This window comes from Pogona vitticeps, chromosome 7, assembly GCF_051106095.1.
Source record: "Pogona vitticeps strain Pit_001003342236 chromosome 7, PviZW2.1, whole genome shotgun sequence".
NCBI classification, from domain to species: Eukaryota; Metazoa; Chordata; class Lepidosauria; order Squamata; family Agamidae; genus Pogona; species Pogona vitticeps.
The window spans coordinates 31,375,691-31,389,673 of NC_135789.1; the positions used below are offsets into that span (position 1 = coordinate 31,375,691).

The following is a 13,983-nucleotide window of genomic DNA, read 5'->3' on the forward strand; positions in this document are numbered from 1 at the left end:
TATCTTACAGATGGTCATTATAAGAACCTCATAATATCACAAGTTGGAAGAAAGGGGTTCAGAGAGAAAAGGAAATCAACTCTATGTTTCTTTGCTCTATCCCTTCCTTCTTTTGCCATACTCTTATTCTAGCTTAGACTGTAAGTTTTATGTCAGGTATTTTTTCATTTTATTGATCTGTATGCCATTCTGGGAGCCATTCAAACTGAAAATGGTTCAAATAAATAAATATACCAACAGGCTGGCCTAGTTAAGAAAGCTTCCTATGTTTTTTAAAATGGAGAATGGGGCCTGGTAACTAACCTTCTTCTGGGTGCATTTCTGCAATAAGTTGGCAATGTCGAATGCAGGCGGTTGCCATATCGACTACTCGGTCGACCATAAAGCTTCCTTCAGTATCTATGAAAACAGCTTCCCCAGCCAGCCCTCCAAAGTTCTCTGGGATCTGGACATCCACCACCAGCTGCATGCTGACAGACAAGACAGAGAGAGAGAGAGACAGTCACCGTGAGCAAAGAGGCACCAATACGAGAGGTTAACAGAAACCAGCTCATCACCTTGAGTCCTCGTCCTGGGAGAAAGCTGGCCTATAAATAATAATAAAAATCGGAGGACTTGGACAAGTTTATTACAATTTATATTGTAGTAAACTAAAGGCAACCTACAAGAGAGTCACAATCCGAATAAAACGGCAGGATAGCTATGTATTACGGAAGAATCGCCATTTTAATTTCCAAAGGAGGTCAGGAAATCCCCTTTCTTTTGGATCTCAGGGGATAAAACAGCAAAGATGAGTTTCGACAGGTGTGATTTTTTGGGGGGAGGAGGGAGACCGCCTAAGCCAATAGTATCACCCTGCATTCAAACACCACAATGGCCAAACAGGTGAGAGTTTCCTAGAGGACATGAAGTAAGTCCAGAACTGAGGTCCAAAGGGTACTGGAGATTTTGTTGTTCTACCAGGCCAGGCTCTCTGTCTGCCTAACTCTGCACTGCCCACTCTGACTGGCAGCAGCTTTCTGACATGTCAGATAAGAGACAGATCATTCTCTAATTTGAGACGCTCAGAACGAACTCAGGAGTGTCCGAATGCCAAGTAGTTCCCGTTCTACCACACGACAGTCCTTTCCCTTCAAGACTGGGTTGTACCAACAAGCAAAGAAATAACTGTGTCCTTTAGGGTGACAGCAAATACAGGAAAGAGCCCAAATTTAGGCATAGGTTTGTATCGTTACAATCATTGTGATTATTACCACAACTGTGTTTTGCCGATCCCAGGTGCTCCACAGATCTCTGTTATTTTCGTCAGCTGTAAACCTCCACCCAAGATCTCATCCAGCGCAGAGCAAAATGTTATGACGAAGCCTTGAACTTGTTCTTTTTCCAGAAGTTCGAGCGCAGTATACTTCCTGACGGAGGCCAGTTCATCCGAAGATTTGGTTCCATCACTTTGCTGCTCCCCTTTGATTAATTGTAAAATTTCTAATGCCTCCTCTTTAGAAATTCCTGTTTCTGAAAATCCAAAATACAGAATAGATTTTAATTTCATTGTTCCTTGTTAAAAGAAGCACGCTACCGGCAAACCTTTGTATAGCATCTTTCTTTTTTGTTTTGTTTTTTTGCAACTACGCTTGGGCTGCCTGAAATGAATTTCCTTCTTTTCCTAATTAAAATTATCTCAAGAGAAGGCTTTAATGTCTGTTTTGGGTTTTTTTTTATATCCCTTTTGTTGCAGATGGAGACTGGTCACACATTTTAACAAAGCTTTGTTTCTAATTAAGATCCATAGTATTTAACCGTGCTATATTTAATTGTAATTGAATTTCTAAATCCCTTTGCACTCAAAATTGTAGAAAGAGAGGGAGGGAATCTCAATATGAAACTCTCTGTTTGTACTATACTTTTAAATATAGATCATATCATATGCCATTTCTCCTCTATTTTAATCTTTATCTAAAATATGATTTATTTACATTTCCCCCTATAAATCAAAGTGACTAACTAGAATTGAAATCTTTTGAAGTACAATGCCACAGTGACACCCAGTGGTTACAACTACCAGATAATAAAAATACCAATATAATTCTGTCCATATCTATTAAGAATCAAGTACCACAGAATTTTCACTTATCCTGTTAACTGTTTTCAGAATTTTACTGTATTTCATCATTGCTCTGAATTGTTTTTAGTTGCCCTAAGTCCTATGTAAATCCCCAGGAAAGGTGGGAAATGACATTTTTTTCTGTAAGTGAAATTCAAATGTGTAGTAAGGAAAATAAGAATACACACTTAGTGGCAATAACAATAATCTTGGAATCTATAGGGAATAGTCCCTGTGGATCAAGTCCTCCTCATCAAAGAAGCACAGTAGACTCGAACTCCCAACCTTTGGTTCCACAGGCAGAAACCTAAACCACTGAGCTAATAATAACCAGCCAAATATTATTTCTTGCATTTTCAAATAATAATTATAAACCAGCCAAAGAATGTCTTGCATTTCTAAATAACAATACTACTACTAATAAATCTGTCAAGGACTGTCTTGCATTTTCTACCAACAACATCAACAATAAATAATAATAAACAAACGTTCACAGAGGGCATCTTCCCTTTTCTAATAACAATAAATGACTCAACGTCTGTATTTAATCAACATCATCTTAGAATTCAGAATATATAGGGAAGGGACCCTATAGATCATCCAGTCCAGCCCTTGTCAAGGAAACACAGTAGGGAATTGAATTCCCAACCTAAAACATTCAGCTAATAATAATACAGTACTGTAACCAGCCAGTTTGTTTTTTGCATTTTCAAATAATGATAATAATAATAATAATAATAATAATTTATTGTCATTGTAAGTATATACACATACAACGAAATTCACAGACACCCAGAGACCAGACACATGCACACACATAAAATTCCCAAACACCCACTAAAAGTTCCCCACTAAAAATACAAACATCTATACCGCAGGCCAAGTTACACAGTCCAACTAATTATTCACTACTGGTGGTCTTTAAGCTCATTATTAATTGCAATTATAGCTCTGGGATAAAAACTATTGAGAAAACGTGTGGTCCGAGTCTTAATTGTTCTATATCTTCTGCCAGATGGTAACAGTTCAAAAAAGTTATAAGCAGGATGGGAAGAGTCTCTCAGGATGCTATGTGATTTCCTTAGACAGCGGGATGTGAAGATGTCATCCAGGGTTGGTAGCTGGAGCCCGATGATATTCTGGGCAATTTTAATGGTTCTCTGTAGAGCTTTTTTGTCCGCTACAGAGCTACTCCCAAACCATGCCAGAATGCCATAGGTTAGGACACTCTCAATGGTGCTACGATAGTATGACAGAAGCAAATGCTGAGATAAATTTAACTTGCCGAGCATTCTCAGGAAATACAGCCTCTTCTGTGCCTTCTTCATTAGCATGTTGGCATTTATAGTCCATGAGAGGTCCTCTGAGATGTAAGTACCCAGAAATTTAAAACTACCAACTCTCTCCACTTCCTCACCGTTTATGTACAGTGGTAAATGTACATATCTTTTCCTCCTAAAATCAATTATGAGTTCTTTAGTTTTTTTGATGTTAAGTGTGAGATGATTTTCTTTACACCAAAGTATCAACCTTTGTACTTCCTTTCTATAAGCAGACTCATTGTTCTTATTTATGAGCCCCACCACTGTCGTATCATCCGCAAATTTAATAATTGCATTGGTGTTATACAGTGGGGTGCAATCATGTGTGTACAGGGAATAGAGGAAGGGACTTAGCACGCAGCCCTGGGGAGCTCCTGTACTTAGTACCAGGGTAGAAGAATGGTGAGATCCCATCCTTACTGACTGTGGCCTATCTGTCAGAAAATCCTTTATCCACATGCAGATCTCCTGAGGTAATCCCAGGTTGATCATTTTAAAAAACAACCTATTTGGTAGAATGGTATTAAAAGCAGAGCTATAATCCACAAACAACAGCCTCGCATAAGTTCCCTGATGTTCTAAGTGGCTCAATACAGTATGGAGTACAATGGACACAGCATCATCAGTAGATCTATTTTTCCTGTATGCAAATTGCCATGGGTCCAAAGAAGGTGGAAGACTAGCCTTAATGTAATCCAGCACCAATCTCTCAAAACATTTCATAACAACAGATGTTAAAGCTACTGGTCTGTAATCATTGAGAGATACCACAGCTGACTGCTTGGGGACTGGCACTATAATAGATGTCTTCAGGCAAGTAGGGACTGAACACTGCAACAAGGATAGATTGAAAATATCCGTAAAAACTCCAGCTAATTCTGCAGCACAGCCCCTAATAACTCGTCCCATGATTCCATCTGGTCCAGCTGCCTTTCGAACATTAATATTCTGGAAAGCGCGTCTCACATCTGAAATCTGCAGTACTAGTGGTTGTCTGTTGATGGTAGATTCTAGTGATGTATTATAGACAGTAGGTGCTGGAATAATGGTTGTTCCTGTTTCCACCTCAAAACGGCTGAAAAATTGATTTAACTGCTCAGCCAAAAAATCACTGCTGCTACACAGACTGTTTTTGTTACTCTGACCAGTGATTTGTCTTAGGCCGTGCCACACTCGGCGAGTGTCAGAACTTTCAAGGTGTTGTTCAATTCTCTGGCTGTACATAGCTTTGGCATCCTTAATGCCCCTTCTCAGTTTAGCTCTAGCCTCTCTGTACTGTAGTTCATCACCAGAATGAAAAGCAGCATTTCTGGCTTTTAATAAAAGGCGCACTTCTCTATTTAGCCAAGGCTTGTTATTAGAAAACACTCGTACTTGTCTGGTAGTAGTAACAACATTGATGCAGCTTTTGATATAAAACAGTACTGTTGAGGCATAAGTATCAACATTGTCCTCCTCAAACAGTGCCCAATCAGTGCTCCTAAAGCAGTGGTGTCGAACTGTGGCCCTCCAGATGTTCTTGGACTTCAACTCCCAGAAGCCTTCACCACCACCTCTGCTGGCCAGGATTTCTGGGAGTTGAAGGCCAAGAACATCTGGAGGGCCACAGTTCGACACCACTGTCCTAAAGCAATCTTGAAGTTGCTCAGATGCATCCACTGGCCACACTTGTATTTCTCTAATTGATGGTCTGATTCTTTTAACAAGAGGTCTATATGATGGAATCAAAAAAAGAGATATATGATCTGACTGTCCCAAGCTAGGCAATGGCTTCGTCTTATATCCATGTATGATGTTACTATATACCTGATCCAAGGTATTTTCCCCTCTAGTGGGACAGTCCACATACTGATAAAAGTTAGGGAGGACGGTCTTTAAATTGGCTTGATTGAAATCACCTGCTACCACCAGCACTCCATCTGGGTAGGCCTGCTGCTGTTTGCTGATAGCAGTTAACAAACAACTCAAAGCTGTGGTTGTGTTAGCATCAGGAGGTATATATACTGCTGTTATTATAATAACATTAAACTCACGAGGCAGGTAAAAGGGGCGGCATTTCACTGCCAAATACTCCAAATCAGGAGAACAGTGAATGTCCAGTATTTTAACATCTGTGCTCCAATTATCGTTTGTGTAAACACAAACCCCTCCACCTCTGCTCTTCCCAGATTCAACAGATCTGTCTGCTCGATGTACTCTGCGTCCTTGTAGTTCAATTACCTCCCCTGGGATGGAAGAGTCAAGCCATGTCTCTGTAAAGATCATAACGCAACAGTCTCGAATATTTTTCTGTAGGGAGATAGTAAGTTCCAGCTCCTCAATCTTGTTGGGTAGAGATCTAACATTTGAGACAAAAAGACTTGGCAATGCAGGCTTGTGAGGATTTTTGCCTAACCTCACTCGTAGACCGGCCCTGCAACCTCTTTTCTGCTTGTGTTTTCTCCGTGCTCTTTTCTTCCTGACAGGGAGAGCAGGGGGAGTAACCCCCGGATATGCAGGCTGTCTTAAAAGCTCAGCTGGGATGTTGTAAGTTGAGACCGTCGATTCAAAGTTGTAACCTTCTCTGCCAATAGATAATAATTCTTGTCGACTGTAAATTACTTGTGCCTGAGCATGTAGAGTCCGTAATAAGGGCCGATCTCTGGAATGCCTAGCCGCTGCAAGTGCTTGCGCTGCCATCTTGACCGACCTGGAGGTAATAACACTAATAAACCAAAGACCGTGCCTTGCATTTTCAAATAACAATAAACCAGCCAAATACTGTCTTGCTTTTTCAAATGATACTAAGAAACCAATGATGTTGTCTTGCCTTTTCAAACAATAGCAACAGCCAAAGACTGTGTTTTCCCTATTTTAAATAATAATTAACTAGTCCAAAACTGCCTTACTTTTTCAAATAATAAAACGACTGTCGTGCATTTTCAATAATAATAATGCCAGTCGAAGACTGTCTCTTGCGTTTTCAAATGATAATAATAAAATAATAATAATAAAGCCAGTCAAAGACTGCCTTGCATTTTCAAATACTGTACGAGTAAACCAATGACGGTGTCTTGCATTTCCAAATCATCATCATCCCAGCCCAAGACTACATCTTCCGCTTTCAAACCATCATCATCAACCCTTCCCCCCCCCATCCTTGTTTGGGTTTTTGGCGGGAAAACCCTTTCCTCTCGCTGCCGCCCCTCCCACCGCCTTCCCGCCGGGGAGGGGGCGCCTCGGGCGGCTACCTTGGCTGAGGCGGCAGGGGCCCACCTCGGCCACCTCGGGGGCCGTCTCGAAACCGGCGGCCGTCAGCTTGGCCCGTAGCCCCGGGGCCAGAGGGAGGCTGCCCAGCGCCCTCGCCTCCATGAGGGAAGGGGAGGGAGGAGGAAGGCGGCCCTCCTCCTCCTCCTCCTCCTCCTCCTCTTTTTCCCGCCCCGGTGCGGCTCCCCCTTTCGGCGGCTCGGCAGGCCTTTCCTCCCACGCTTTTACCTCAGAGGCCGCCCCACAGAAAGGCAGGTGGGGAGGCTTCCTCCTGAGGAGACCACTCCGCAACCCCCCCCAAACTAATAAAGCTTACAGATTTCTTTCCCCCCTCCCCTCAAAAAAAGAAAATGCCCCTTTGAGCTGGGAAGAAGAGACTCACGGACAGCCACACTTTCTCTGAGGAGAATTACCTCAGAAAAGGTCACGGTCCTGGAAAACAAGGCGGCGGGGGGGGGGGTAGAAATCCGCTGTGTGTGGAAAGACATTAAAAGGACTTGTGTGTGTGTTTGTGTGTATTTGGTCCCTCTTCTCCCCCTCATGCTTTATTGGCACCTCTTTTTTTGCCTCAGGCGGCGACCCTCCTCGCCTCAGGAGAGGGGTGGAGAACTGAAGGGTGTGTTGGACTACAACGCCCATGCACCTTGCCTCTTGAGGAGGGGTGATGGGAGTTGGAGTCCCCCTCACGGGCCCGTTTTGGCCCCTTTAAAAAAAAAAAAACATCGACGAGGCTGCGCTCCCCTCCTCTATATTATGGTACAAAAAGCGAATTTCCCCCACGTTGGCCCCTAAACAAGGCCAGACCGCAATCTTTTCCTTTAGGGATTTCATTTGAAATATTCGTAAATACTGTATTTAAAATATGGTCCTAAGAGATCGTGGATAGATTCAGAGAGCAAAACCCCACTAAGACACGGAGGTGACACCCCTTTCTTTGCAGCCCCCCCCAGGCAAACAGAGGCGTGCAAATCACCTGCACGTGTGTATGCCTGCAGGCGCGCGAGCAAACTCCCTCCCTTCCCCCCCCCCGTCCCTCCCGGGGAAAGGAACGGTTCTGGCCGTTAACGGACGAACTTCCTCGGCGGTGCGGAAAGAAAAGGGGGGCCTCCAGGTCGGTCCCAAGGCCTGGGGGCAAAGCGGGTGTGTGTGGGGGTCAGGGGTCTGGTTTGGGGTGAAGGGTACTTTTTTGGGGGGTCTCTGGAGTTTAAGGAAGGGATGGAGGGGAGGGCTTGGAGGGAGAAAAAAGGCAGTGGGATTTAGGCGTGAGAGGAAAGGGGAAAGGGTAAGAAAAGGTGAAAATAAGAGGATAAATTAATAGATGAGAGGGGTGATGAAATATTTTTTTAAAGAAATTGAACCCATGGAGCCATTATAGGAAGGATTTAAATCCACGAAGGTCGAGCTTTTTAATCCCCTTTATCTATAGGGAATTAAATATATATATTTATATCTTAGGCCTAGAATAATACCATTTATGAGTACTGTATAGGTCTTTTATTGAGTCTTTATTATTCAGATTGTTTTATTATTCAGCTTCTTTAATGTTCAGACCCTTGCCAAACATATGAAATGCTTTACAAAAAAGAAGCCATCAGTCAATATTCAGCTCTTAAGGACTTGGCCCTGTCATTTCAAACAACCGAAAAATATGGATATAGTGAGATATTAAAAATGGCATCTACAGTTTGATTAATCAATTTGTTCATTAAATTGGCTTGGAAATAAATGTAAAAGAGTGTGGGAGTATAAACCTGGCTGTCTTCAAAATATTTGCCCCATTTTCCTGCTTTATTAGTATTTTTTATTTATTTAAAATACTTTTACCCTGCCTTTCTCCTTATGACCAAGGCAGCTTCTCATATCAGTCAAGACAATATTTAATGCGGTTTTATCCCTTCCCAAGAAGGTGGGTATAAGGCAGGCTTTATCCACATTAAATAGAAAAGCAGGAAAGCTTGTTTTAATTTACTTCCTTGGATTTAAAAATTGGACTTTTAGGGGCTGTATATGTATATGCGTGTATATGTATATGCGTGTGTGTATAGTGCATATGTACTGTATATATATGTATATATGTATGTATTTACCCCCCTTTCTCCTGTACAGAACCCAAGGTGGTTGAATTTTACAATTAGAAGTAGATCCATGTGCTATATGGGAGGGAGGGAGGGAGGGAATGAAAAAGAGGAAATATCACACAATTCTAACATCTTATTTTCCTCATCTTTCTCGTCCCCTAAGGAGAATGGCCCATAGGGTCCCCGTTCCCTGCCCAGTGGAGCTTGGCAAGGTGAAAAATGACTCCCTGGAAGCTCGGTTACACGAATATGTGAGGCAAGGGAATTACGTGAAAGTGAAGAAGCTGCTGAAAAAGGGTAAGGGGTGGCCTTGGAAGGAAGGTGAATATTAATATTTTTGCATCTTTGATTGCAAGGGATTGCATTAGAAATGTGTTTTGATCATTGCAAAGTGTAATTGGCACCCTAAAAAGATTGCTTTGGTGCAGAGAGTTGGTGATCCTTTGTCTCTTGGTTTCACCTGAATTGCAAATTTTGCAAGTGCCAAGAAAACAAATATGTGCCTTGCTGTGTTGTCTCATCCGTTTTATGAAAACTTGGTTTGGGCATTTGAGAGGTGCAAAAGAGGGTGGAGGTATTGCTAGATATATTGGCTGTAGGAGAGCTTCCATGTACAAGAGCAGTGTGCCTCAAAAGATCAAAGATGCCAAAACAGGAGGGTATAGTGTTTGCATTTCTGTTGTATATCCAGACACTGAAGTTGCAATAGGTTGTTTGTTGTGGATTAAATCACGCTAGTGCCAGGTTGACATGGGAGTAAATCTTATCCCATGCACTGCGGTTCATTTCATTGGGTTAGGATTTGTGTGCTGGTTTGTTTGTTTTTTCCTTCTTGGTAAAGGAGCTGGACATGCTGAGTTGGAAGTAGAGGCTGTGAAGATGATTGGATCATCTTCTCAAATAAGAGGGCTTCAAATCGCATCCTTCCTTGGGAGTGCAGCAGCGCTTTCTCTGGTGCACCCTGTTTGCAAAATCAGAAAGAAGCACCCAGTTAAAATGGGAATTCAGTTCGGTGTCTAGTAGCACTTTTGTCAAAAACTGGACAGTGCGGATTCGTCTTCTCTGCCTGTGCGATGTCAGTGGATCAAGTTAATATATTATATGCACAATTATAATTATATGCGGGGCAGTTATTATAATAACTGACGCCAACTCATAAATCGCTAAGTAGAATAAGTCTCGAAAGTGTGAATACAGTACAAGAAATGTATGCAGGCAAGCGCTGCTGACGTCACGGAGGGGGCGGGTCTATGCAGATGGAGAGGCGGGTCCCGCGCGTAGCTTCAAAGGGATTTGCTTGGGAGCAAATTACAAGTTTATTAATTTCACCTGGGGGGCATCGCGGCCGGGAGGGAAGCGGCTCGAAAGAGGAGGCATAGTGTGCTGAGCGATCCAAGCCGGGGGACGGTGGCGGGGCGGCGGGCGGGGCGGAGGAGGTCTTTGCCAGGACCCGGCCGTCGCTCTCAGGTGGAAAGGCGCGGGCGCCGGTTTGGTTCTCTGCGCGGACTATCTCTCGTTAAGACTATACTTTCAGGGATCATTTCTATAGTCCGCTACTAGAGAAGTGCATCCGAAAGTGAACGGCCGAGCGAACCACGAGGAGGAGGCAAAGTGTTCTCTTCTGAGCGCGAAGCTGGCGGGCGATGCTGCTTCCCAGCGGCTGTCGCCTGCCCTTGATGACCGTTCCGCCTCCTCCTCGCGAGGAGGCCGGAGGGAGAGAACACAGGCTGAGTGGTTCGTTCGCCACCCCCCTTTTTTTTACAGTAGTTGAAAAATAGTTAATTTAATAAGGAAGTTTTCTGTTGTCTTTAAAACATGGTGGGTTTCCTGGAGGAAAACGTTCGGGGTTTTTGGGGGGTAGGCCACCCCCGGTAGGTGGGTGCAAAGGACGGGGGGGAGATCACATTCTTGCGTTTGAAAGACATGATTAGAGTGAAACGAAGGTATTCCTAATTGTTCTCATTTGTCGGCTCCTTTCCCCGTCCGCTGGCGTCTCTCCGGCTTGCAAAGCGAGAGCCGAGACCTCGCCCCCCCCCCGCGCCCGACTCTTCCCCGAGCCCTGAAACACCCCCGAGGGCCGTGTTCATCTATGCCAGGACTATAGAGTAGCAAGAAACACAAGACGACAGCGGAAAAGGAGCGAGCGACCGAGCGCGAGGTGGAGGCACCTTAAAGACACACACACACCCGCCCGCTGAAATGCCATGCAAGCTTTCCTGGGGACGGATGGCCCCGTGGGAGCGCTGATGCCAGGCGGGGGGGCAGCTCCCCGGGGAGGAAGCGGGAGGGCCCCGTCGTCGGTGGGGGGCTCATCCCTCCCTCCCTCCCTCGCTGCCTGCCTGCCCCCTATCCCGAGCAAGCCACGGCTCCGGAGCTGAGCTGGGAGGAAGATCGGCCGCCCCCGCCCCCCCCCACCGTCCCCCAGTCCCAGTGGAGTCCCGGAGGAGAGGTGTGTGTGTGGATCCGCTGGGGCGCCAGGCAGCAGAGAGGCGCGGGGGGGGGGGGGGAGCCAGGCGGCGCCCCAGCGATCCTCCGCCTTCTTCCTCCCGGAGGGGGGGCGGTCCCGAGGTCGTTTCCGAAGAGAAGCTTTTTAGACACAGCCCTCCTCGACTGAGAGCCGGTCAGGTGTGTGACCACAACTCCCAACACGCCTCAGGCACGGAGGGAGCAGCGCCCATCTTGGCTGCAGAATTCTGGGAGCTGTAGTCCAAAAGCGTGACTCTGAAGGAGACGTTGGTGGTCGCCTCGTTCTTCCTGCTGCTGGGTATCATTTTTTCTAGATTAGCTCCAGACACCAAACAGCAGCGCGCTTGGTTTCGGAGAGACGGATCGTTTTTGTGTTTGCTGCTGCTTCCACCTTTCCGACCCTGGAGTCAGGCTCGAATTTGTGGATTAGAATCCCTGCGCGCCATCCAAACTCCGTCCCTGCATTTCAGACAGCTTCTGGCTCTTTCTCACTCTCCCAGGGCGCTGCTGTGACTTGCAAGCGGAGCCCCCCCCAGCAGCAGCAGCAGCTGCGCCTCCAGATGTGTCGGAGGGAGGGAGGGAGGGAGGGAGGGCGGTGCTTTACGGGAGGGGCCATGCAGATCATCCCAGCTTGATCCCACCTCCTTCACACAGCTTGCCTCCGGATTCCGGTCCAGATGCCGAGCTGGGGAGGCGTTTGACAGAACCACTTGACACGCTGTTTCGGGGGTGGGGGGAGAGACAACCAGCATAGCCAGGCAGCGGTGGGCTGGCTGGAGGAGGTCGGTCACCGTGAGCTGCCGAGGCGTGCTGGGGGCCCAGGCCCGCGAGGCGGAAGCTTGTCCGGTTAAGACTATACTTTCAGGGATCATTTCTATAGTCCGCTACTAGAGAAGTGCATCCGAAAGTGAACGGCCGAGCGAACCACGAGGAGGAGGCAAAGTGTTCTCTTCTGAGCGCGAAGCTGGCTGGCGATGCTGCTTCCCGGCGGCTGTCGCCTGCCCTTGATGACCGTTCCGCCTCCTCCTCGCGAGGAGGCCGGAGGGAGAGAACACAGGCTGAGTGGTTCGTTCGCCACCCCCCCTTTTTTTTAAATGGTTGAAAAAGAGACATTTTATAGGCTTTCTGATGATTAAAGTGCTCAAGTTGGTTCTGTTTTCTATGAATGAGTGACCTCCAAAATCTCTACCGGACCTGTTGTGGCTTCTTCCTTCAGGCAGGAAGTCCCATCTCGAATTGGGTCTACTTTTCCAATTCCAAGCATGATTGCCTTTGCCAGAGAATCCTGCTGTCCGATGTACTCGAAATAGGAAAGCCTGAGTTGTTGGTTGCGGATAGCAGTTCCCCACGACCCCCGCGTGTGGGGGTGGCACGTAGGAGAGCCATCCGGTGGGGGGGGGTAGCGTCTCTCCCTCCCTCCTTCGCAAGTCACAGCTCCTGGCGGCTTTCCCGGAAGCGCCGGCTGAAGCAGCTTCGGGGCCCGGGCATGACGTCATCTCCGGGCGCAGCTCGCCCGGCCCGGGCAGCGTCTGCGCTCTCCTGTCGGGTTGGTTTCCTCAACCCGGCACGTCGCAAGTTCCGACGAGCCGGGTTGAGGAAATGGTATAGCTGGAAAGAGAGGTCACCGTTTTTCTCGTCTCCCTATTAATGTATTTCTTTACTAGAGGAAGTTTAGCGTCGTTGGTATAGTATATTATCACACGGTTAGCGCCGTGTATTCGACTTAACTATACAGTATGTAGTAAGTATAGTATATAGCTGGAGGGAGAGCTGCCAGCCGAACGCTTTTCTCAACACAGCCTTCTTACAATGGTTGAAAAACAGCACTTTTTATCTGGAATGATGACAATATGATGACTCATCAGGTTCTCTAGTTGTATCCTGCTACAGAACCTGGGGAGTCATCATGCTGTCATACATAACATAACTATACGATAGTATTGTTAGCGCCATGTACTGGACTTTACTGTAGTAAGTATAGTAAGTATCGTAGACTCGGACGGCTAGTCTTCTGCTACTTTTGAAAAACCATCAGGAAAGACGCGAGCCTAGGCAGGCAGCGATGAGCTGGCTGGAGGAAATCGGTCGCTGTGAGCTGCCACACCCGGGAGGCGGAGGTATCATTTCTATAGCTGCTGTTACTGCAGGCAGAGCCCCTCCCCAGCAGCAGCTCCGCCTCCAGATGTGTCGAGGGGAGGACGGTGCTTTACGGGAGGGGCCATGCAGATCATCCCAGCTTGATCCCACCTCCTTCACGCAGCTTGCCTCCTGATTCCGGTCCAGATGCCGAGCTGGGGAGGCGTTTTACAGAACCACTTGACACGCTGTTTCGGGGGTGGGGGGAGAGACAACCAACATAGCCAGGCAGCGGTGGGCTTGCTGGAGGAGGTCGGTCACCGTGAGCTGCCGAGGCGTGCTGGGGGCCCAGGCCCGCGAGGCGGAAGCTTGTCCGGTTAAGACTATACTTTCAGGGATCATTTCTATAGTCCGTTACTAGAGAAGTGCATCCGAAAGTGAACGGCCGAGCGAACCACGAGGAGGAGGCAAAGTGTTCTCTTCTGAGCGCGAAGCTGGCTGGCGATGCTGCTTCCCGGCGGCTGTCGCCTGCCCTTGATGACCGTTCCGCCTCCTCCTCGCGAGGAGGCCGGAGGGAGAGAACACAGGCTGAGTGGTTCGTTCGCCATCCCCCCCCCGTTTTTTTACAGTAGTTGAAAAATAGGCTTTTTACTCTTTCTTACATTTGACTTGCTCTTCAAGCTGCTTCTGGCCC

At 46.7% G+C, this 13,983-nt stretch overlaps 2 protein-coding genes and 3 non-coding genes across 13 annotated transcripts in view; 4 read left to right on the forward strand and 1 right to left on the reverse strand.

Moving 5' to 3' along the window:
* The window catches only part of RAD51C (RAD51 paralog C), a 32,743-nt gene extending 25,786 nt beyond the window's left edge, over nucleotides 1-6,957 (reverse strand). The window contains exons 1-3 of the mRNA XM_020786959.3: nucleotides 6,654-6,957; nucleotides 1,254-1,512; nucleotides 304-470 (exon numbers count right to left, since the gene is read on the reverse strand). Coding sequence (XP_020642618.3) covers nucleotides 304-470; nucleotides 1,254-1,512; nucleotides 6,654-6,774 — 547 coding nt within the window. The 5' untranslated portion in view covers nucleotides 6,775-6,957. The remainder of the gene's footprint in view (nucleotides 1-303; nucleotides 471-1,253; nucleotides 1,513-6,653) is intronic.
* Nucleotides 6,958-7,450: 493 nt separating this feature from the next.
* TEX14 (testis expressed 14, intercellular bridge forming factor) overlaps nucleotides 7,451-13,983 on the forward strand; it is a 47,979-nt gene continuing 41,446 nt past the window's right edge. For 2 of the 9 annotated variants that reach the window (XM_078379312.1, XM_078379311.1), the window contains exons 1-2: nucleotides 7,451-7,809; nucleotides 8,911-9,044. In XM_078379312.1, coding sequence (XP_078235438.1) covers nucleotides 7,655-7,809; nucleotides 8,911-9,044 — 289 coding nt within the window. In that variant the 5' untranslated portion in view covers nucleotides 7,451-7,654. The remainder of the gene's footprint in view (nucleotides 7,810-8,910; nucleotides 9,045-13,983) is intronic. The other 7 variants (XR_013538088.1, XR_013538090.1, XM_078379308.1 and 4 more) reach the window with 5 other exon arrangements.
* LOC140701806 (small nucleolar RNA U3) lies at nucleotides 10,266-10,483 on the forward strand. The gene has a single exon (XR_012080786.2). It is a non-coding gene; the product is annotated as a small nucleolar RNA U3 (small nucleolar RNA).
* On the forward strand, nucleotides 12,063-12,280 carry LOC140701804 (small nucleolar RNA U3). The gene has a single exon (XR_012080784.2). It is a non-coding gene; the product is annotated as a small nucleolar RNA U3 (small nucleolar RNA).
* On the forward strand, nucleotides 13,669-13,886 carry LOC140701818 (small nucleolar RNA U3). The gene has a single exon (XR_012080797.2). It is a non-coding gene; the product is annotated as a small nucleolar RNA U3 (small nucleolar RNA).